This window comes from Ceratotherium simum, chromosome 6 (genome assembly GCF_057802395.1).
Source record: "Ceratotherium simum simum isolate JZ-2026a chromosome 6, ASM5780239v1, whole genome shotgun sequence".
Classification (NCBI taxonomy): Eukaryota; Metazoa; Chordata; class Mammalia; order Perissodactyla; family Rhinocerotidae; genus Ceratotherium; species Ceratotherium simum.
In genome coordinates this window covers 41,274,540-41,298,158 of record NC_141905.1, presented here as the reverse complement: position 1 = coordinate 41,298,158, position 23,619 = coordinate 41,274,540, and the positions used below count along the sequence as shown (strand labels likewise).

The window sequence follows — 23,619 nt, the reverse complement described above, 5'->3', positions numbered from 1 at the left end:
ATTACAGCTGTCCGGTCATAAAGTTCCCAGTTCCTAGTACCCAGAAGCTTCAGGGAAAAGAAAAATATTTTTCATATTCAAAATTTCAAGTCAGTACCATGAAGTTTGTGGAAGGAGATGGTAAAGCTGTTTAAAACTCTTTACTGTCTTGAGGATTTTGAACTTTAACTTGCTAGTTTTAGTCTTCTGTGTTGTAAACATTTTTGTTACAGTTATGAGTCAAAGTTATAGTATATGGAAATGTTATTTTGTAGGATAAAGTGTCAGGCTAATGTAAATAGGTTTTGGGTGGCTAAGAAGCTCCATTTCTTTCTGACCAAGAGCCAGATCCTCATGAAGATCCTGGCTTTTTTTTTTTGGTGAGGAAGATCAGCCCTGTGCTAACATCTGCCAATCCTCCTCTTTTTTTTTGCTGAGGAAGACGGGCCCTGGGCTAACACCTGTGCCCATCTTCCTCCACTGTATATGAGACACCGCCACAGCATGGCTTGCCAAGCGGCGCGTCTGAACTGGCGAACCCCAGGCTACTGCAGCAGATCGCGCGCACCCAACCGCTTGCGCCACCAGGCCGGCCCCGCTCCTGGCTTTTGAGTAATCTGGTAGTATGTTTGAGGTTAGCAGAAATTGATATGATTGTTTGTATTTTCTGTGTATTGTGAGAAGCATTTCATTCCTTTTCATTAATAACTGGTCAGAAAGGGACCTAAGATTTGGTGTCTTCTCTGCCATCTTCAGAGAGGGTCTCAAATAGGTTGTTTGAGAAGATATCTTTGAACAGACACAGCAGCCACCCACGTAAACCTAGAGAAGTGGTACAAGAAGTGGTCGTATACAGCAGAAGTGCTTTTCTAATGTGATTGACACCAAATAAACTTGGATAAATTGGGGAATCATAAAAATTTATAGACAAACTATAAATATTTTATTATACTCCTAAAATATCAATATACATTCACTTTTTTTGTTGTTATAGGGCAAGGCCTTTTCTGAGTATGGGGGGTTGATTAGCAACATTCACATTTTTTTGGGATTATTTATTTGACAGTTGTTTTTGGGGACAGATACAGCAGGCTTTCGGTAAGCAGATGACACAGCTGTTGGGGGTGGAGGTGCCAGGGGTGTATGAGTGTATTTTGTCAGCCTCGAGGGTTTAGGACCTTTTGTGCATCGGTCACTTCATTTTGCAGGAGGGAAGGGAGAACATCAGTGGTGTGGAGGTTGGATAGGAGAGCTGCTTCTACTGGTTTTGACACCTTCAGTTCTCTTTTATGTCTCACCTCAATTTCAAGCTGAGATTTTCTGCTCTCAGTCAGTGACAGAGCAGGTGAGAAGGCATTTCTTGTATTGGAGGCTCTCATTTGTGGCATTATGGAGCCATTTAAGCAGGCAGGGCCTGGCAGCCTGAGCAGTGTTCTCCAGCAGACCCAGCTTCAGAGGGTGAGGTACCCGTCAGGCACAGTGTGGCACAGGCACTGAGTGTCTTTTGTGTGGTAAGAACAGATCCCGTGATTCTCACATTGCTTTAAATATGCAAAAATAGCTAACATCCAGCACTGAGTGTGACACCCCAGGCTAGGTGCTCTGCATGGGGGAGCACATCTGATCCTCACGACATTGGGTGGCAGAGCAGATGCTTGCGGAGCCCTGCCCACACCCTTTAGTCTGAAGCATCAGGTTGGGTGACCAGCTGTCCCAATTTGCCAGGGACTGAGGGTTTTCCTGGGAGCCTGGACTTTGAGCGCTAAAACCCATTGATGAGTTGGTCCCCCTAGCCTCTGTGACTCCTGCCTGAGGGCACCACAGCCAAAAGGAGTTGGCTCACAGCAGCAGCTGCCCTCAACCAGTGACAGGCTAGAATTGGTGAGTGAAAACCAGCCTTTGAGCTCCTTGAGGGGACAGCTCTGAGGCTTCTCTCCGCAGTCTCTTGAGAGGTCCCCCGTGGAACTGGCCCCGAGGCCCTCAGAGGAAACCTGCTCCCACACTTGTACAAGCTCCCCTCTTTGCTGTCTTTCCCGTTTCACTTTCCTTCCTCCCTACCCATGACCCCTGGGATCAACTTCAGCATGAATTACTTTCACTTAAATACTTGTCACAGAGTCTGATTCTGGAGGAATCCAATAAAAAACAAATGAGGAGGAACTGTTTTTACCCCCATTGCATATAAGAGGAAACTGAAGCGCAGGGAGGTGAAGTCATTTTGCTCAGAGTTGTACAGCTGGCACATGGTCGAGCTAGTATGAACTCTTAGTTACTACGTTACGTACAGCTTTTGTCCCCATCTTCACCCATTTGCAATTATTTCCAGAAAACCTAAAATTTCATTTATTCATATGGAATTAGCAACATGCAGCCATCAGTCCTGGGGGATTATGGCTGGTATGTTATTATTCTGTCCCTGCTAAATTTACTATCAGAGGATTGAGCACAGAGCAGAAGACTCCTCTTAAGAGGAGTTGGGGCTATTTTTACCAAGGAGAAATCCATCTTTTATACATAGAGTTTCCAAAACCAGCATAGTTGCTGACTAGGGACGCAGTGCTGTTCTGTTGCCCTAGTGATGCTCAGTCTGGCCTTGGCTGGAAGCAGACTCGTGACATCTCTGACTGGATTGGATGTCAACTGCCTGCTTGTGCTAAGGAGTTGTGTCTGCTGGTTCTTGGCTCTCATCTTAGAGCTATCTATGAAATGATTCATTATAAGGAAGTCTACTAAAAACAAATCTCTCCCTCTTTTAAAGCATCTCTTATAATTTCTCTTTAATTAAAGATTTTTGTTGCTTTCACTTCCATTTACTGCCAAGAAATGTAGCGTGCGTCAAGGAGGGCTGTGACTTACAGTAGTTGAATTTCTTGTAAAGATGGATGCTCTAGGAAGTGAGTGTATTTCTCTCTTATTTGAAAGCAAGAGGCTTGGGAATTAGACTTAAAAAAAAATTCTTTCACTGCAAACCCACAGCCTAACCAAAAGTCCTCCAAGTTTCTCTAGTAAAAGTGATTCCACTTACCTGAGCATTTAAGATTCTTTCTCATTGTTCTTAATCCCTTGTAGTAGTTTTATGGCTTCTTTAAATTATCTATTAAAAAAGGCAACTGCCTGGCCAATGATCCACAGAAATAAAATGAGATTTTTCAGAAGTTTAGAGTATAACCATATGCCCCTGTTTAGGAATCAGTGGGAAATATTTTACTTTAAAAAAGGCATAAAATAATTTTGCTTTTGAGAAACTGATCTTTGACCACAGATGCTTGCTCTAATTTAAAATGGGCTTGCCTTTTCTAGTCTACTCATCCTTTGTACTAGTGCACTTCTTCCTTCAAAGATTCAGACAGACACTCCTTGGTTTGGGGAAATAGCCCCTCATTAGTCACACCTGGCTCTGCATTTTTCAGCTCCACATCTGCTTAGCATCCTGTACCAGGTGTCTCACACGTGTGCTCTTTCACATTGCTTTAGGTGCTATTGAGTCTTAAGAAGATAAGAAATGCTAGGAAGGATTCAGTTCAGTGTGGGCGTGACTTGGGGGGCCTCTTCCCTTGGTCACGACTGAAAAGCAGGTTCGTTTTACCTGTTGTTGGGTAGTAAAAACTATGGGAAGTTAAGCTTAACTGGTAGGGAGGTTATAAGATGCAGTGAGAAACCTGTATTGTACCAGGTGCTCTGAATATTATGCCCCAAGAGTTATTTTAGAAAGGCCAGTGTGTCCTCAGGAGTTAAGGTGTGTGCTGTTTCACTCTGCACACACCCAGCTTTTCCTAAAACATACTCTGCCTCTGTGGATTGTGGAGAGAATGAATTGCTCTGAATTCTTCTTGTACTTAGTTTGTTTCCAGCCTGTGCCACCAAGTTTCATAGGTTTGCCAAACACGTATAACGTCGTGCTTAGCAACGTTTCTCAAGATGAGGTGGTGTTTATTTTTCTAGAATATATAGAATATATTTCCCAGAATATGACAAACCTTTGTATTCTCTCCATACCTTTTATAATTTTATAAATGTGATTTTATAATGTTCTCAACTTCTCCCTGGAATGAAAGTTTCCACAGAAAACTTAGTTAGAGGAAAAATGTCCTCTAATAGATATCTCATTATATTAATTGCCCTTATCTGGACAAGTCCTTTCTTTAGATGTTGTGATGAGAAATACATACAGTATTCCATATATGGCTGAATATTAGTTTTGGTTGAAATTGGAATAATATTCTTTGCCTTCTCTTTTGTCATTGTCCGTTTTTTCTTTTCTGGGGGGAGGGGAGAGTGGTGGAGAAAGTTGGGGACAGTTAGATTTTCAGTTAATATCTTTAAAGAATAGTCTGCAATGATGTTGATTTTCTTCCTAACTGTAAGTCCTTCAAATAATTTTTAAAAAGTCCTCTGAATTTTCTTTCTCTTACCTGTCCTCTTCCTCTCCTTTCCCCCTCATTCCCACCTGGAAGAGGGTTGGACACATTAGCAGATGCATGTTGATTGCTTGATCAAGGAGCATCTCCATTTAAAAATTCTGAGCCCAATTTCCCTCTGTTTCAGGTGCAGGAGAGTGTCGGGTAAGGGAGACTCTTTTTTGTTATGGGAATATTTCTTCATGAAGTTTAGCCGCCTGATCGTCTCCCAAACAACATTCTTGCTTGAACCAATGCAATTTTGATTGTCTTGCACAAAATCTAATAGAAGAGGGGTGGGAGGGACCACCTGCATTTCTCTATAGTTTATGGTTTGTTAACGTTTTTGGAAGTTCTTTGGACAAAGATTGCTCAAGAGTTGCTTCAAGATGCATCCACGGAAGCTCAAGTTGTGGTTTCCTAATTGCTGGCGGTGAACTTTTTGCTCCTCCTTTTGCACTCACTGTCTCTGCGTGTGAGCGTGAGGGAGGTTTCCCATGCTTCTTACAGCAGCACTATTTTGGGAAGTTGACTCCCGGCCCTTGCTGTTACAACAGGCACGTAACATAGCACCCCATTTTTCAAAATCATTTTTGTTGGCTTGTGATTGTACTCGTAAAAAGGTGCTTATTTGGAAGCCCCACAGCTGTAGAGTTCTGTTTATAGCCACTGAGTAGGTACAAGTAAACTGACTGCAACGTACATGGGGAGAGTCTGTGTGGATTCAGGGCCAGGGAATGGGAAGATTGAGGCTGTCTCTGTCAGCGCTGTGAGAGAAGCTTGGCAGGACTACTGGAAGGCAAGCATTCTAACTTGGGTAGATAGTTGAAGAATTTGGGGAACATGTATCGTTTTGTACATTCATTTTGACTTTGTTAATCTTAAAATATCCTTTGGAAATCCAGACTTTTCTTTACTGGGTTTACTTAGATATAGGAGTAAATGCAAATTCATAAGGACCTTATTTTCTCACAAGTAGATAATTTAAAAAATGATTAGACTTATGATAAAAGTTCTTAAGTGGTTTTTACTTTCATGTATGCATGTGTCTAGACTTTTTTGGGGTCATTTTCAGAGTACTATGGCTATATCCCAAGAAAATTTCAGAAATAAAATATAATACGTAATGTAATATATAATAATCATATTCTTTCCTAGCATGCACATTTTGGCCTTTTGATGAATGTCTTTAGTTTTTGTGTGTATATTTAAAGAATAATGGTTGCAATCATATTGCACATATAATTTTATGACCCACTTAAAAATCGTGCTTTTTCTTTTTTTTTTTTACTGGATAGTTTATTATAATCATTTTTTTCTTACTGTTTCAAAGCTTTTGCATATCATCAAAACTGTCTTTTCAAATAACCTTATAATTTTTGAATAAGTACCTATATCTAAATTTTCTTCTCATATTGCTTTTTCCATGCTTTTTTGCTTGACATAAATATTACTAAAATGAACATATTTATACCAATAGTTTTTCTTCCAGTCTCCTGGAAATAGAATTACTGGGTCAAGTACCTGGAAATTAAATTTATTCTTTATATAAACCAAATTATTTTCCAAAATGATTGCGTGAATTCACACTTCACTGTGTAAGCACTACATCCTTATGCTTATGATATTACTGAATTGTAGGGTTATTAATTATATAGATTAAAGATTTTCTCTGAGGTAAAGGTTTTATAAATTCTCTGGGAAAATACACTATTTTAAAAAATGATGGATATAAGTATTGTATCTGATCATAGAATCAAGAACCATAGAGATCAAGAATTTGTTTTCAAACCTTTCTAAAATCAATCTAAACAGATTTAGCAAAATCAGATATTCCAGAGAATTTTTACATTGTATATTTCAGGATAGGCATCTCATGCATGAGCATCCAGAACTTGACAGAGCATCCAACTGTCAACCCCAAACTGGAAAAGAAATTTTTATTACCTATTTAGAAAGGCTTGAATATTTTGAGACTGGTAAATAATCTAGGCCTAAGACATTTCAGGTTCTTGAATTTAAGAAAAATAAGTTTAAACTTTCTAAAGTAAACAGTGTGCAGAAAGCAGCTGAGGAGATAGATTATTCAAGAATATGAGTACATACAGGCCCACTATGCTATTATAGAAGATTTATTTTAATTGAGATGGAATGTGACTCCTTAACCAAAGTTACAATTCTGGGAATAAGAATAACGCTATGGCTTAGAACATGACCACTGTGTTTGCATCATAAATACGTGCACATATTTTCTGAAAGGAAATCGAGGTAACAATATCTGTTATAACTTTTATCCTAGGCCAAAGACTATTACCTTAAAATTACTCTTCAAGCATTGTTTGAGATGAAAACCACATTTAAAGGTGGTTTTCTGCCTACTGATGAAAAATGAATTTGTATTAACAAACCAAGGACTTTAAATGGAATAAATTATAATCAGATGTTATTTCTATCAACTGTAACAAAAACAAATGATTCTTTTCAGAGATGAGAATTGATGGCTTAGCCAAAGAGTTTATCTTTTTTTCAAACGAAATGTCTTGAGAAGAGGGGATCTGCTTAATTTTATGAAAGTAGGCTTGTGATTTATCAACAGCGAACTGCTGAGTTTAAGAAATAAGAGCTTCCCGAAATGTTTTCCTAGGCCTTCTGAATGAAGATGCCTTGATCTGTAGTAACTTGATTATGCAAAACCACATTTTGCAGAAGGTTGAATTGTGCAGCTAGTTATGGAAGCAGGACCTGTTGGGATCTTAGGTCAGATCCCCTCTGAATGAGTACCTTTGCTGCATTTCTTTTGCATACCTACACTCATTCCAGATCAAAGACTTGTCCTTTTGAGTGGAGAAAAAAGTCCTCCAGGACTACTGGAGACCTGCTGATTATTTTAGCCCTTCAGACCTCTTCTAATGAGATGCAACGTGAGGCAGTCTTGGCTCAACAGGCCTTGAGTAGAGCAAGTTTAGGAAGGGATGGCAACAATGTCAACTATACTTCAATTAAAAAAAGGGATGGAAACAGTTTTAATAACAAAATGTAAGTCAGTGACTTCTTCTACCATCCTTTAGTTAGTCCTGAAAAGCAGCTCCTCAAGGCTGTAATAAATTATGCTAACCACCCAGAGTACTGGCATGATGTGCTTAATGCCCAGAATGATTTACGTTGTCAGGTTTAAACCCTTTACCTGCCTCACAGTAATTGTATTTCTCTGTAGTCCTGGAGTTAAGGTGATATGTGCAATACATGGCAGCAGGCAACTGTCTAAGTTGATAGAAAGCCAACTTGACTGAGAGTTTGGAAATAAAAAGTATTGATGTCACCATTCTGGTGATGTTGCAATGCTTGAGACTTAACTGTGTGAGAATTATCTGGTTTGTTTACAAACATGCAGATTCCTGGGCTACCAAAACGTTATGATTCAGTGGGATCTGTGGGTGGGGCCCAAGAGTATGATTTTTTTCATGAGCACCCTTCTCCCCCAGTGTATCTTCAAGTCGACATGCCTACAGTCCACTGGAATATTAGAAAACCCTTATCTAGTTGGTATCTTTACTTAAGCAGACCTATCTCATTTGAGCTAGTGGGAGCGTCCAATGAAAAAAGATAGATTCTGTGATATGGTTAAATTTATTTACAACTTAAAAGAGTATGGTAAGATTATGTGAATTACTTGTCCGTTTGGTAGTTCACAGGTTAATTTGGTGGGGAAAGTTAAAGTATACAGACTGTACGTTGCCTGAGGTAGAGTCCTCCTTGCAGTGAAAATTACAATCTTCTGTGATAGTTGTTGGGAGTGGGAGGCCAATAACATTTTGTTGGTACAATTTCTAAAGCATAAAGGAAGTGGATAGAAGAGTAGACAACTAAGCACTCATTTAGTACTGGGTTTAATGCATAAGTAATATTAAGTGTCAGCAATATTAGGTAAGCTGTGGAATTTTGATCTTCAGACAAGTTCAGATCTGTGTATCTGTTATATGCAAAGGTCCCTCTTCTTTTTTTACTGCTGTGAGGATCATCTGCCTCACTGCCTTGCCTTTTGTCTGGCCTTTCTCTGCTTCTGCTTTCTGACTGGATTCTGCACTGCCAAGAAGACTTCAAAGCAAAGGGGCCCCTCCAGTTTGTTGCCCCTTAGGTAGTTCACTTAATGCCATCGTTATCCCCTGACATTCCTAGTATGGTGCTGTCCAGTCCCCCTGGGGAGAGGTGAAACTGTGGAACCCCTAAGCCTTGCTGTTGCTGTCCTGAGTGATAACCTGACATTTTCTTTTTGTTGTTGTCGTTTCATAGTCTAATATTTAGATGACTCAACTTGAACCAGAATCTTTTAAAATAAAATATAAATACTATGAATTAAAGATAAAAAAAAATTAAGCAAAAGCATAATTTCTATCTTTACAAATCATGGAAGAACGTTAGCTCTACTTCGTTCTTAGAAAACGTAGCTCTAATGATGCTAGGCCAGATGATCACACTTGCCCTTTGTAATCTTTCTGTGACCAGAGTGCCGAAATCGGCTAGTATGTTAAAAATAACCATCAAATAATACACATAGTTTAAAAATGAAATTGTATAAAAAAGCTTATTAGGAAATCATAGTACCCTTCCCTACAACACCATCTTCTGTTCCTTAGATGCAGCCACTTTTTACTCTTTGAGCTATTTCTCTTAATATTGTTTCTCCATTTTCTGAATAACCCACTTTTATTGCTTTCTCTTATTGTCTTATTGATTCATTATTTTCAGACAGATTCCACTGCACTCTTGTATGGTAGAAAGGATTTAGTTCTCTATTTTTCTCTTCCCCTATTCCCAATAAAGTTAATTACAATTTTGGTGAAATCAATATTCAGTGTTTATATTATATTATCTATGTTGCTATTGTACCCTGACAAGCCCAGGAGTACGCAAGGTTTCATTTCCTTCTGTGTCAGAATTTTGTTTTCCCTGGAGTTAATAATTGCCTTGTTTTTTTCTTGAATTCTCATCACAAATTCTTTCCACACTTTCTATATCTTCTCAGTATAGTTTTCCACATGATCAAGATGTCAGGTAATTAATCAGTGACTTTTGTTTTTTAACCACCTTCTTCTTAAAGCCTTGTCCTGCTCCATCTTTTACCATTTGCCTCTGGGCTGGCTGCACACCTGTCATCTTTGATGTCCCCACTATCCAAGGAATTTTTTTCGCTTCCATTCTGGGAATTGGAATTGGAACTTTATTCCAGATGTGACGTTACAGTAGGCTATGCCTTGATATGGGAATTTTTTCGTTCATTCAGCTAGATATTTAGTTGGCTTTATCAATATAGAAACTTTTTAAAATTCTGGAACTTTTCTAGTATATTTCTTTAATATTTTCTATTCATATCCAGTTTATATTCTATCTGTGTTCTCTATTTCTGGAAATTTGCTTAGTTGGTTTTAGAATGTTGGATTTTTTAAAAGAAATTATCTTTCCCCCTTTATTTTAGATATGTCCTCTTGTTCTCCTTTCTGGGAGTTTATTTTTAGTTTACAAGATTTTTTCTTGTTCTTAAATATTCTTCTTTAAAAATATCATCCCATTTTTGGAATGCATTACTTTTTCTTCTCATTCTGATAATATTATAGGTTTAAAAAAAAATTTACCCCCCTCCCCTCCATCTTCCCCCATTCCCCACTCTGTCCTTCCTTATTGTCTCCTCCTCCTTCATCTTCCTCCTCCTCCCTCTCTCCTTTCCTTGCTTTCTCTCTCCTTTTCCCCTTCTCCTCCTGTCCTCCTCCTTCTCCCCGCTCATCCTCCTCCTCCCCTGTTCTCCTTTGCCCCCTCCTTCCTTCTCCTTCTCCTGTTCCTCATTCCTCTTTCCTCTTCCTTCATCTCCTTCTCCCTCTCCTCCTTCTGTCATTTTGTTTTGCTCTTGTTCATATTTTAGAGTGAGGCACTGAGGCCCTTTATACTTTGGTGGGAGTTGTTGACTGGTGGTCCTCACCACCAAGGGAATGACCTTGTACCCTGATACGTTTCAAGGTGAATAACTGCTATATAGCCATCTAATCACAGTGCAGTCCCCAACATGTAGAGCATTATATCAGCTGTGGACCTGAATTAGAATATAATGCATCAGAACTGGACATGTGGACTACCCAGAAGCAAATTTTAACCCTAAGTAAGAACAGCTGTCCTTGTTTTCATGGCAGTGCACGGTCCTTGAGTAAGTCTAAGTCACTGACAGTGTAGAACGGAGAAGTAGCATAGATATGTACTATTTAGAAAATAATTTACTGCAGAAAGGACATTCCAAAAAGAAGCACCCTAGCAGTATTGCTCAATTAGGGGTATTGGCGTTATGAGTGGGACAATTCTTCATTGAGCCGGATTCTTTGTGACTACCCTGGGCACTAAATGTCTGCACCACTGCCCCATCCTGTGACAACAACAACAGGAAACACCCCACATATTTGCAAACACTCCTCTGGTAAAGAATCAGTGTGAGCCAACTTGAGGTCTTCACATCCCCAGTCACTGGAGAGTCCCCTTTCTCCCTGCTGTCCTGCACCTACAGCTCCTTGTAGGAACAGGTGCTATTTTCAGTGTTCCGAGGCATATAAAGGGGAAACGGAGGTTTTGGACAGACAGACATGGGTATTCACAGCATTCTCTCTGCCCAGATTTCACTTTCTCCATCTCCCCATGTCTCAGTCCTTTCCTATGTTAAACAATCAGCTCAGAAATGCCCTACTATGTTCATTCTTCGAATTTGTTTTACTATGACTATTTTGTAATGTTCAACCTTTTAGAGTCTTGTCATTTTTATTACCTCAAAGAACTTACAGTTGAGTAAAATAGTAAGTTCTTTGAGGTCATAGTTGTTGGCTTCCATTTATTACATTCATGTAGAGTGCCTATTTGTATATTTTAGGGGTGAAAACAGCACCCTAGGGAGGCTAGATCACTTGGTTGGAGTTATATCACTATTTAATGGCAAATCTAGAGTTGAACCAAGGTTACTTTGACGCCACAACTTTTATCTCCTCTCTGTGTGTCTCAGGTGCTAAATAAGTTTTGTTTAAATGAATCAATCAATGAGTCTTTTTAACGGTAAGATGAATTGGGAGTAGCCCTGATGAAAGCAAGCATATTTTTGCGCCCTCCCACCTCCGCATCCATTTTGGTGGAGAGTATAGCAAACAGATCGCCTTAGCAGATTTCTGCTTATAACCTGAACTTTAAACATGCCTGGAACACATTTGGTTCTGATTTAAAACAAGTTGCCTTGCCCCATTGCCGTGTTATTACAAACACAAAAGAAATATAAACTTCATTTCATTAAATAACCATCCACATAAACTCTTAAATAGTTTCATGGTTTTGGGTTGGGCCAAAGCTGGATATTAAGGAAATGGTTATTAATGTTATATGTTTTATTCAAACTACTCTAATTCTTTAACCCTCCCGCCACCCCCCAAAACACCAATCACCCTTTTTCTTCCTCCCTCAAAATTTTCCCGGGAGGTTAAGACAGATATGGCTTTGATTTCAGGCTGCTGACTCCTACTATTCGGAAATATTCCTTGTTTTCAGTCTTCGTAGCCTGTTATGGCCTCTACCTGAATCTTTTCAATCCTCTTCGGGTAATAGCAAAGTAAGTTATTATCTGCTATAGTAGCACTGTACAATGGAAATAAAATGTGAACCACAAATGCAATTTAAAATTTTATAACCATGTGAAAAAGAAATGAAACAGGTGAGATTAATTTTAATAATATAGTTTTCTTTAATCCAATCTATAAAAATGGTATTTCAACATATAATCAAAAAATTAATGAGATTTTTACTTTTTTTGTACTAAGTCTTTAAAGTCTGGTATATTTTTTACTCTTATAGCATGTCTGGATTCAGACTAGCCACATTTCAAGGGCTCAGTAGCCACAAATGGCCAGTGATTATTGCTTTGGACAGTGTAGCTCTATGGGAAGACCAACATAAGCTCACTGTGGTGTATTAGGTATTCATAATTCCATTAAACTGTATCAAGCCATGAACATCCTGTAGCTTTTGATAAAGCTTAGAAGAGTGTTGATTTTTAAAGAAATAAACTAATATTATATGAATTCTCAAAGTTGTCAAATAGTGTTTATGACCCCAGGGCAGAGTATCTGGTGCTTCAGGGATTTCTTAAGTAAGAAGAAATAGAGTCTGAAAGCAAGACATTTGACATGACCAAAGTTTCTGTTAATCAGCTGGACTGAGATTCCATTGACGTATGTTAGGGTTATCAGTCCACGGAAGTGTTCATTGTCAGGCCAGTAAATCTGAATAAACTCTTAGCCAGAGTTGCTTGAAGAGTTCAAGTTAAAAGTTGCTTGAAGCCATGAATACTGTAATTTAGATGTCTCATATTTTTATGAATATTTGTGTTCCTACGTTTGACAGCAACAGATGCTTTCTGAAACTAAAAGCCCGTAGACTAGAGAACACTGGCCTTTGCTTGAGGCTGCTCCTGTGCCCTGAGTGTGTCAGGGCCACCACCATCTTAGATTGTCCCCATCACTGGCATATTGGCAGAGCTTTACTGGGCTGAGAGATTTAACATGTGAAAAAAAGTCCCCTGCAATCCACATTTTGAGACGTGTAGTCTGCAAAGGACTTAATTGTTGGGGTTAGTAGATGTCAGCCTTAAAGGGACAGCAGTAGTCCCCATCGTTAGAATAGATTAGGACTCCTTCCCCCATCCCCATCATAATCTTTGTCATTCTTATTCTATTGAAAATTTGGTGGGAAATGAAATTTAAAAAAATAGCCTCAAAGGATGTTCTTGGCTTATTGGTGTAGTTCAATTAATGGCCCATGCTCTTGACCCAAATTATCATAGATAATCCATCTCTCTTTTTTCATACTCTTAACCATTGAGCCCTTTTAGAATGTGGTAAATTAGTAAGGTGTTATCTGTTTTATTTCTTATTTCATTTAATGTGAGCTTTCAGTAAAAGTGAGTTTTTTAAAAGTCTATAATTAGAAATGTACACATATAAATTTTTCTCTTTTTGGTTCATGCATTTTAGAGAGCATCTCTTTCTATCTTTTGGCTAGCTATTAAATGTGGATGTGAATCACAGAGGTTCTCCAAATATTGGATTGTTTAGTTTTTTCAGCTGTGAATTTGTTAGTATAGGCATAAGTTGTTAAAACTTCTCCACTGAGAGTTGCACAAAATCAGTATTTCAATTTAAAAAATGCTAGTTTAATTAAGGCCCATGCTGTTCTGTACTTGGTATGATTTTATTGACTATCCATTATCCATCTCTGATATCACATTAGTGATTTGTCTCCTTAGGTAGCTTATATCCACTTTTGACCTTCAGACTTTTGCCAGATTGCTTTCTACACTGGGCTGAAAATGATGCTGTGACAAACCAGTAATGTAAAGCCTTGGCTCACTCTCAAATAGGAAGAAATATTTCAAATGATTTTTACCTGATTTTTTTTCCTAATTAAAAAGAAGTTCAAGCTTTTTTTTTTGCTGAGGAAGATTAGCTCTGAGCTAACATCTGTTGCCAGTCTTCCTCTATTTTGTACGTGGGTCACTGCCACAACATGGCTGCTGACGAGTGGTGTAGCTCTGTGCCTGGGAACCGAATCCGGGCTGCTGAAGCAGAGCGTGCTGAACTTAGCCACTAGGCCATGAGGCCAGCCCCAAGATGTTCAAGCTTTTTGCATTCTGAAAAATACAAAGGAGAAAGTGATGAATGACCCAGTAATTCCACTGCTCAAATAACAATTGCTAGTATTTTGGTGTTTATCCTTTAAGTCTATTTTTTCTATCATATACACTATATGTATATGCACACATACATACTTAGAATTGAGATCATTCTGTACCTCCTGTTTTATAGTATCCTTATAAAAACAATTTATTGCATGTTTGAACATGGGAATTTTTTTAACTGCAAAAGTAAAACAATATTTAAGAAAAACCATCCTTAAATATTCAGCCACTATTAAGTTAAAAATTATATTTATTTTTGTCTGTTTCTTTGTGATTTTTCTCATCAGACCTGCATGATTTTTTTTTTCAGGGGAGGTGAATTTGATTTGTTCACAGTGGACTCTGGGAGGCAGGTAGGGAGTTCTTATTAAGATGAGGTCTGAAAATCCTCACACTTATTGTAATATACAACGTTGAGATGACACTGTTCACTACTGAAGTTTAAACTTGGAAGTGTTCTTCAGCTGGCTAGAATATTTGAATGATTTTAATTGAGAATTGAAGAAACTTTAAAGATAGACTTAATGTCTACTGTTTCTTCAGTCAATTCTCCGAGCTTTGCATGCCAGTCTAGAGTGTTAGATATGATTCATGAATATAAAAAGTTCTCTGGGAGTGCATAGAAACTGCATCTTCTACATCTTTTGCTGATTTCTCTTTCAGTAGAATTTACCAAATTGTCAGAGAAGTTTTCTGAGAATGGTAATATACAGAATAAAATATATGGCATAGCTCTTTTAGCATATGGATTAAATTGATACAATAAGTGAATGTTTTAAATTTTTAGCAAAATATTTTTGTGAGAGAATCAGACTACCTAAATGGTTACATTTATCTTTCAGGTGACCTTAAGATATAGCAGCCCTCTTAGTTGTAAATGTGCTACAGTTGGGTTGTGTTTAAAAAAAAAAGAGAGGAATGCCCTGAATCTTTACAGATTTAAAGAATTATTTCTCAATGATTTTTTATAACTTGAACTTGGTTTTCTTCTTGCTCAAACTCCACTGGGATGAAAAACCCCATTGCTCATCAAGGGAATGTATAAAGATATTCCATACTGTGTTTTAAATATGAAATACATAGTCCTTGTGTTTTTAGATTTGGCTCCATAAAGCATCAGATGTTATAATGGAAAAGCATTTCAGAATGACAGGGATATTTAAACAGAAGTTTCCATATGCCCTATGAAGAATTTAAAATAAAGCCCTTTCCTCTTTAATTCAGTAATTAACTAGGCTTGCCGTGTAGTTTGGTGGACTATAATAGTTTACACCTGTTTCAACTTTTGCTGTTTTTATTGGCCTTGGCTTTTGCCATCCCATATTTCTTGTGAAGCAAAAATATGAAATAAAATATGACGAAGCATTGGAGAAATTATAATAAACATAAAAAATGAATTGTTCAGCTTCAAATATGAAATGCTTTACCTGCACAATCAGCCAGCCATGTTTCAGTAGTATTGAAGTAATTTATTCCTGGAGTTCTATGTCAGGAAAATAAAGACAATTGCTTTCATTGGCAGGAATAAGCCAGGGTTTTTATAAACAATTAAATTTTGGAACATCAGGCAGAAGTCATACTGTAAAGACAGTTAGAAAAAACCTGTTAAATCATTATGTGTGTGTTCATGTTACTGTGGAATAAAAAAGATGAGAGAGTATCAGTGTTTAAGAATGTGAAGACTCAGGAGAACTGTTAGACCACAGAATATAATCAAACTTCAAAGGTCAAGGAATGTCATGACATGAGGTATGGGTTGGCTCATTTCACAGGCAACGTTTTCCCCTCCAAACAAGGAAAAGAAAACCATTGAGTTAAGATGTTATCATCTCTCATATTTTTTCTTGCAGTCTATCTCAGATGGTCCCCCTAGAAGGACCCTTTTATTCTTCAGGCCTGACAGTAGCTGCCTAGCTCTAGTGTTGGGTTAAGAGTAAAATGACTTGCTTTTTAGTGCATTGTCCAGAATGAGAATAGCTAAAGGAAATCTCTACTAAGTTTAATTTGGATAGAGTTGTGAGTATGACAAGATCTCTGGGAAAGTTGTTAGTATAACTGAGAGTTTTCATTTTGGCTTTTTCTCACTGATTAGGTGGCTTTGAATATATGGGCCAAGGTTGTAGTTGAATGAGGGCAGACTCTTGCCTATTCTGATTCACCAGCACAGGACTTAAATATTTGTGGAATGAAAGAGTGAACTTCTCTGTGTTTTTTTCCGGGTCTGTAAAATGAACATCTTAGATGCCTAAGTTTGTATTGTGAAAGACATATTCTACAAACCACCTCCTCCCAATCTCTAACTTCTTCAGAGCAGTTTATATTTTGATACTGAGGAATTTAGAGTAATTGAGAATTGAACTCTCAGATTTGAGCACAGAAGGATCCCTGTTTGCCTGGAGAGAATACTTTTGGGGAAATGTTTCTCTCCCTTGATTGGCTTCTATGACCTTGACAGCTTTGCTTGTGTAGAGTCAGTAAAAGTCCTGCAGGAGACCCAGCAACCTGGGAATGAGATAAGGATGCTCCCTGCAAAGTGCCAGTGACTGGGACTAACCATGGTTTGTGCTTGAGACACTGATCTAAGAATTCAACCAGAGTCTTTTACCAGGGCACTTCTGGGCTTGAGAAATGGACACATCTCAGGATTTAGGGGGAAAATCAGGCTCAGATTTGGAGTTTCTTATACATAAACACTTGGAATGAAAAAGAACAAAGATTTTCGGTGCCAGCGAGTATGCCATTTCCGGCTCTCTGCCTCCTGTTGCCCCTCAAATTATAAGGTTGCTAAAAGGTGCAGGTTTCTGGTTAAATTTTAGGTGTTTTTCTGGAACATAGTTAATTATAGTTTGGGTCTAACTAAGGAAATTCTCCACTTTTTTATTCACCCAAGGATTGAAAGGCCATTCTGTGAAGTCTGTTTAGCTGGACTTGGAATGAAGGAGCATTTCAAGGTTGTGACATAATGAGTTTGTCATGAGCAAAATAAATGTCCTAAAGGAAGTTTCTGTAATAAAATGTAGTTGTATCATGAAATTTAAACTGATGAATTCTAAGTTGTGAAGGAGTTCCCTGCGGGTGAAAGGGGTGATTATTTGCCTTGCTTGATAGGCCTTTGAAAATACCTTTGATTCTAAAATTGCTTTTCAGAGAAGAGTTTTCTTGATGTCACTAGAATTTTTTCAAATCTTAGTGCCCTGGTATGCAATTTTCATTGCCAAGCAATTGTATTATCTTGTAAAGCCCCTTTAAACTATTTTTAGCTTCAGAGATAAAGACAGCCCAAGAGGTGGCTGAGTTGAAGTGTGCCCAAGGCACTTGTTACTAGGTTTGTGTCATTAGGTTTGGATACTGACCTTTTATCTTGCCTAAGTGGCCCCTCTAGCTAGGTTCAGCCATGTTACCAGTTCATTTAGAAAAAGTGAGTTTTTTCATTCAAATTTGCTTTTTATGTTATTTTTTTTACAAGCTTTAATAATGAGATATTTCAAAGTTAGAGAGTGAAAATCATAATTTGTAGAGTTAACTACAAAGAATCTGTGGAAATGTGTGATTTAAGTGCTTACATCAATGTCTGCTCAGTTCTTGCTGCTGATGGTGTGGTATTTGTGCAGAAAGTAAAGTTAAAATGGTATTAGTGTGAGATGTTAGCTCAGAGCCGGTTTTCCTCAGCAAAAAGAGGAGGATTAGCATGGATGTTAGCTCAGGGCTGATCTTCCTCACACACACAAAAAATGGTATTGGTGTTATGTATTTGTTTCCTTTTGCTGCTGTAACAAATTTAGCACAAGTATAGTGGCTTACAACAACATAAATTTATTATCTTACAGTTCTGGAGGTCAGAAGTCTGAAACGGGTCTCGTTGGGCTATATCAAGATGTTGGCAGGGCCCTGCTCCTTCCAGAGGCTCCGGGGAGAACCCATTTCCTTGCCTTTTCCAGCTTCTGGAGGCTGCCTACATTCTTTGGCTTGTGGCCCTTTCCTCTGTCTTCAAAGCCAGCAGTATAGCATCTGTGTCTTTCTCCTCTCTGACCCCTCCGTTTGTCATCACATGTCCTTCTCTCTCTGCTTCCATTCTCATATCACCTTCTTGGACTCTGATCTTTCTGCTTCCTTCTTATAAGGACCCCTTGTGATACATTGGGCCCACCTGGATAATTCAGGATCATCTTCCCATCTCAAGATCCTTAATTTAATCACATCTACAAAATCCCTTTTGCTATGTAAGGTAACATATTCACAGGTTCCAGGGATTAGGACATGAACATCTTTGGGTGGGCTGTTACATATAGCCTACCACACACTAGAATACAATTTTCTATTTTTTATTTTTTTAGCTCTTGTTTTCATACATTTCCTCAAACTGTACTTGGAAATCACAGAAACATGTACTCTGTGCTCTTTTTTTGGATGAAAACATGTTGAGGAAAAAATGCGCATTTTTATAAAATTGTAGAAGGTGCCTTATATTTAAATGTGAAATTAAAGTTGGTGAAAAAAGAATTTATGATACTTGTTATTTCAGAATTTCATTGAGTTTTGAATCCTCCCTAACAGAATGAATCCTCCATAACAGAATGATCTTTTTGAGTCTTTAATTGTTTTAACAAGTGCCTGGGACATACATACACACACACAGACACACACACAAACGCAGTGCCCTGCGGCAGTATTGCCTAGCAGGTGTTTAGGGTACCACAGTCTTCCATACTTCAATTTCCAAGAGTTCTCTCTCAAGCTGCTTTCTTTGTCCTGGTCAGGGTGGCTTCTCCAGTAAACCACTGTTCCACTCTACACCTGAATCTGAGACCTGTTCACCCTCTGAAAGATGCAGTTTGAAGCTGTTGCAAGCAAGAAGCCGTTGGCTCTTTGTCCCTTCTTTCCTTTTAGTCAAATTTCCCACGCCTCTCCCTGGATTAAAAAAAAATGTTCACAGAGGCATAAGACTTTTGAACATAGAGAACTGGGTTTGTTCTTTATTTATAGGCTACCATTTAGATATAAAAATGATTGTTCAAATACAGTACCTGTTAATTAATCTCACGTGAAGTTTATTGTCTGTGACCTTCACCATTACTATTTAAGTCTCGTTTTGTTTCTTTCTTTGTATATGCAAATGAAGGAATGAATTAGAGTAGTATATGATGCCAACTGAAATCCAAGTAGAGGGTATAGTCATTGCAAAGTATAAAACTGAAACAGCTCAGAGTAGGCCCCGGCGGATGAGCGAGCAGTTGAACATTTGGTCAAGCTTGTGCCTGGGACTGATTACAGCCAGGAAGTGCTTAGAGCACTACAGCTGATTATATTGGTAGTTGCATTTGTTCATATAGTTTCTTAACTATGAAAGGACGAGATTACTTTCATCTCTGTGTGGAAATACAGATTTGTGAGTCTTTCAGACAGAAAAAAGAGTGTGAAATTATTTAAAGATGTGTAATTGGATGAGTGTTTTATTCTTTATCAACTTTGCATCACAGATGAGGCCTATTAACAGGCGCTGAGCTTTGGGAGAGCAAGAATGGCATCTTGTTTACCTTTGTGTTCCCATATCTGATATTTGAGAGTTTTTTGAATACATAGGTTGAAAAAAGAAACTATTTTAAATGTATACATTTTTATTTACAGCTGCTGCCGAAGGAAAAGGCAAAAGTGGGGAAGACTTTTTTCAAAAGGTAAGTTGCTTTTTACTCCTGCCTTGGTGATAATTAAGGAGAAATATACCTGTCTCAGTAACTGAACTAGAAGCCTTTGAAAGCTCCCTTTCTATATGAAGGGCAATAGATTTTGATAAGATAACTGGAGATGATCAGGTCTGGAAAGGGTGGGAGGCTGTTTGGCACTTAACTATTCTAAGAAGTCTCCTTCTGGGCAAATCTAATGAAGTTTTTGCTTAGAGGCAGTGACAGTTGCCAGATTGATTTCTCACACGGAAATTGTCAAAATGCTGTCCTGATTATCTTCTTTTACTGCTGTCCCCTGTTACATCCTTCCCCACACACATACCTGACCTGGGAGATGGAGAGAAGGAGTCCCTCATCGCCTTCCTCATTTCTCTAAAAATGACTGTGGGTGGGATGATATAATTGACAAAAGGTGCACCTTTAGAGCTCTTTGCTCCAGTTGGTAACGATGTCCTTTCTGACCCTGGCTGTCTTCTAAAAGTTCTGGCTTTCATTGAAGCCAGTCTGGCCAGTCGTATATAGCGAGGAGAAAGAGGAGTGGAGCTGATTGAAAAATGAATATAGAAACTGTGAAGAGCGGTTGGTAAATTCTAGTCAGCTCTCTTTTAAAATACTGTTTTATGTAAGGGAAGATGCCTATCCTTTCAAAGAAATTAACTCGAGTTCACAGTCTTCTGTTTTTATTTGGATTTATTATATTTGTGTCTTTGTTGTTGAGATCCAGAAAGCATGTGTGTAGGAACAAATATATAGGTGTCCTAGAGTAAAATACAGCAGCAGCTATAGATGAGGCTAAATATTGCTATAGTGGGTCGTCAGGCCTTTGGAAAACACCTGTGTGTAACTAGACGTGGCTTTTACAAGCCTCTTCATTCTCTTGCTTTCTGTGTGATCTGCTTTTTTTTTTGTCAACTTCATCATTCATCTGCATTCTCTTCCAAGGATATTAAAAGTGGATATTTTCAGAGCTGAGACTTGTATTGCCATTTCTTCATTCTGAGAATATTTATTTACCACCTGCAGTGTGCTACACACTGGAGAGATCAAAATGAGCAAGTCATAGTCTCTGCCCTAAAAAAATGTGTTTGGTGTCTGGTGATATAGTCACAGAAATAGCTGGAGAGTCTAGAGGAATAGAGGGGTAAGCACTTGACCAGAACTTTGGGAGCTTAGAAAAGATTTCTTGAGATGTTTAGAAGAGTAGAAGTTAGCCAAGTGAAGAGGTAGACTTGGGTGGGTTGGAAGGGCATTCTAGGCAAAGAAACAGAATGTAGGAAGAATTCATATGTGGCATTCACACTTCAAACGTTTGGCTTGCTCACTATGTCTGAGGGGTTCGTAGTGCATGGTGAGATACAATATTCTGTGTGATGAAGTACCTTCTTTGTATGAGAGGACTTTCCTGTAGAGATTTAAACTTAAAAAATTTAAAAATGCTGTGCTGGCCAAATAGAATGTGCCAGACCACAGTTTTCCACCTCTGCTTTAGGCTCATGCTGTTGAAGTTTATGTACTACGCCTGAAGCCCCTTACTTGGCGTTATCTGACATTGGTCAAAATCCAACTTGTACTCGATACCTGGGCATTTCAGAATGCCCTGCCTTTAGCTGGGGCAGGCTTACCCCAAGGGGAAGAAAAGAGACAACAAATAGCAGAAGTCACAGATTTGCCTTGGGTTGGCTGTGATGGTACAAATAGATGTGATCTGTGGAAAAATTTTTTTTCATTGTTCTTCTTTAACTTACAGATAGATTTAAAAGGCAGTCTGTTCAGCTTCGTGTGACTCAGACTTTTTAAAAGCTGAATCAAAACATGGTGTATGTGGTTATAAATGACCTTAATTCTTAGAAGATTTGCTAATATTTATCACTCTTTGTGGAGCCATATATACATTCCAGCAGTTTAAATGGAAACACATGTTTGAATCCAGGAACATGTGTGTGTCCCACAAACCGTGAGTTGGAATTGTAGATTTCATTCCTAGTCACAGGTTAATGAGGTCTCTAAATAATTAAATAGGAGTAATTTTTATCTCCTCATTTTCTTCTTTGGCTCAGTAGAGAGTGTCTTCCTGATAGACAAATGTCCATATGGGATTTGGATGCTTACCCTGGAAAAAATCTGTAACTTAATCAAAGGCAAACATTTCAAATTCCAGAAGAGTAATTTTCAGTGTTTTGACCAGACAGAAGTAGACATTATGGTTCATCTACAGTAGAATGAAGTAATGGAGAAGTATTGAAGTGTCCTCCAAGAACTTTCTTCTAGTCACATGTATTCCAATTTCACCTAATGATATTTCCGGAAACATTTAGGAACAAGAAATAGGCCACATTGCTGGTCATTAGCATCTTTGAAAAAATACTTTTCTTCTCCCAGAATAATACAAATATGAAGGCTTATTAGAATGTATTTTAGTTTTGACTCTAGGTATGTAACACAAACCAAAATTAAAACTTCTCTTGAGCTGAGTATAAAATTTGACTACACTTACTATTTTAAAAACATCTGAGGCTGGAAAGATATCTACCCACCTTCTTCCTGGCTCTCACCAAGGAGGGGATTGGAGGAGGAGTGTGAGACTTTTAGATGTTAATTTTTTTGTACTATCAAAATATATGTAAAATCATAATATTATTATACTAAATAAAAGTAATTATTCTCATTAAAAAGTTTTGAAATTGGGAAAAAAAAATTTAAAATACCTTTAAGAATAAGAAAAGGTAGGTTCCACAAAGGGTTGAAATTGTATTTTAACAACTACTGAGATCATCAAATAAATATATGGTCTCAAATTTGAAGCTGTAATGGTAGTTGTTCAGTTTACTACACACTTAAACTTCTCCCACAGAGTCACAGTTATTGTTTCTTTCAGAGATCTGCCTGGTTTTCTGTACACTCTTCTACTGCATGTGTTTGAAATGTTTTAGTTTCCCTTAAACTCTATTAGGGTAAAAGACGAACCTATTACAGCGGAGAAACCCAATAATATAGTGACTTAAAGAAGAGAGTTATTTATTTTACTTTTATGTAACATTCTAAGGAGAGTATTCCTGCTTGCTGGGTGGCATTGGCCCATGCTGTCAGTGAGACCCAGATTCCTCTAAGACATAGCTCTTTTATCCCTTCAGGCATGGATCTCATCTATGTGGTTGAAGCTGGGTTGCCACCATGTCCAAATGTGAGCTGTGAGCAAGAGGAAGAGAATATGGGGGAAGGATACCACGGTCTTAAGACCAAGGCCTGGATGTGGCATTTGTCACTTCTTCTCACGTTCCATTGGGGAAAACTTATTTGTGTGGCCTTACATAACTGCAGGAAAAGGGGTGGAGAAGAGAGGAGGAGCATATGGAGGAAATACTGATTTTTGCAAGCACTAACTACCGAAAGACAGATTGTTAGGGAAAAAATCTATATGGTCAAAGTGTAATGTCTCTTTGTACTATGCTTTGAAACCTTTTGTATTTCATTAGGATTGCTGTAAAAATGTACCATAAACTGGATGGCTTAAACTACAAAAATTGGTTGTCTCATAGTTCTGGAGGCTAGAAGTCCAAGATTAAGGTGTTGACAGAGTTGATTTCTTCTAAAGGCTGAGACAATCTGTTCCATGCCTCTCTCCCATCTTCTGGAGGTTTGCTTGCCAGCTTTGGCATTCCTTGCCTTGTAGAAGCATCATCTCGATCTCTTCCTTCATCTTCACATTGGCATTCTCCCTGTGTGTCTCTCTGTGTCCAGATTTCCTCTTTTTATAAGGACCCTAGTCATATTGGATTAGGGCTCACCCTGATGATCTCATTTTACTAATTACATC

At 38.2% G+C, this 23,619-nt stretch overlaps 1 protein-coding gene across 4 annotated transcripts in view; it reads left to right on the top strand.

Annotated features, from left to right (window-relative positions):
• Positions 1-23,619, top strand: part of BICC1 (BicC family RNA binding protein 1) — a 285,588-nt gene that overhangs the window by 85,447 nt on the left and 176,522 nt on the right. For all 4 annotated transcript variants that reach the window (XM_087432182.1, XM_004427111.3, XM_087432180.1 and 1 more), the window contains exon 2: positions 19,750-19,796. Coding sequence is in view for 3 of the 4 variants with exons in the window: in XM_004427111.3 (XP_004427168.2) it covers positions 19,750-19,796 (47 nt within the window). In the remaining variant the exon portion in view is untranslated. The remainder of the gene's footprint in view (positions 1-19,749; positions 19,797-23,619) is intronic.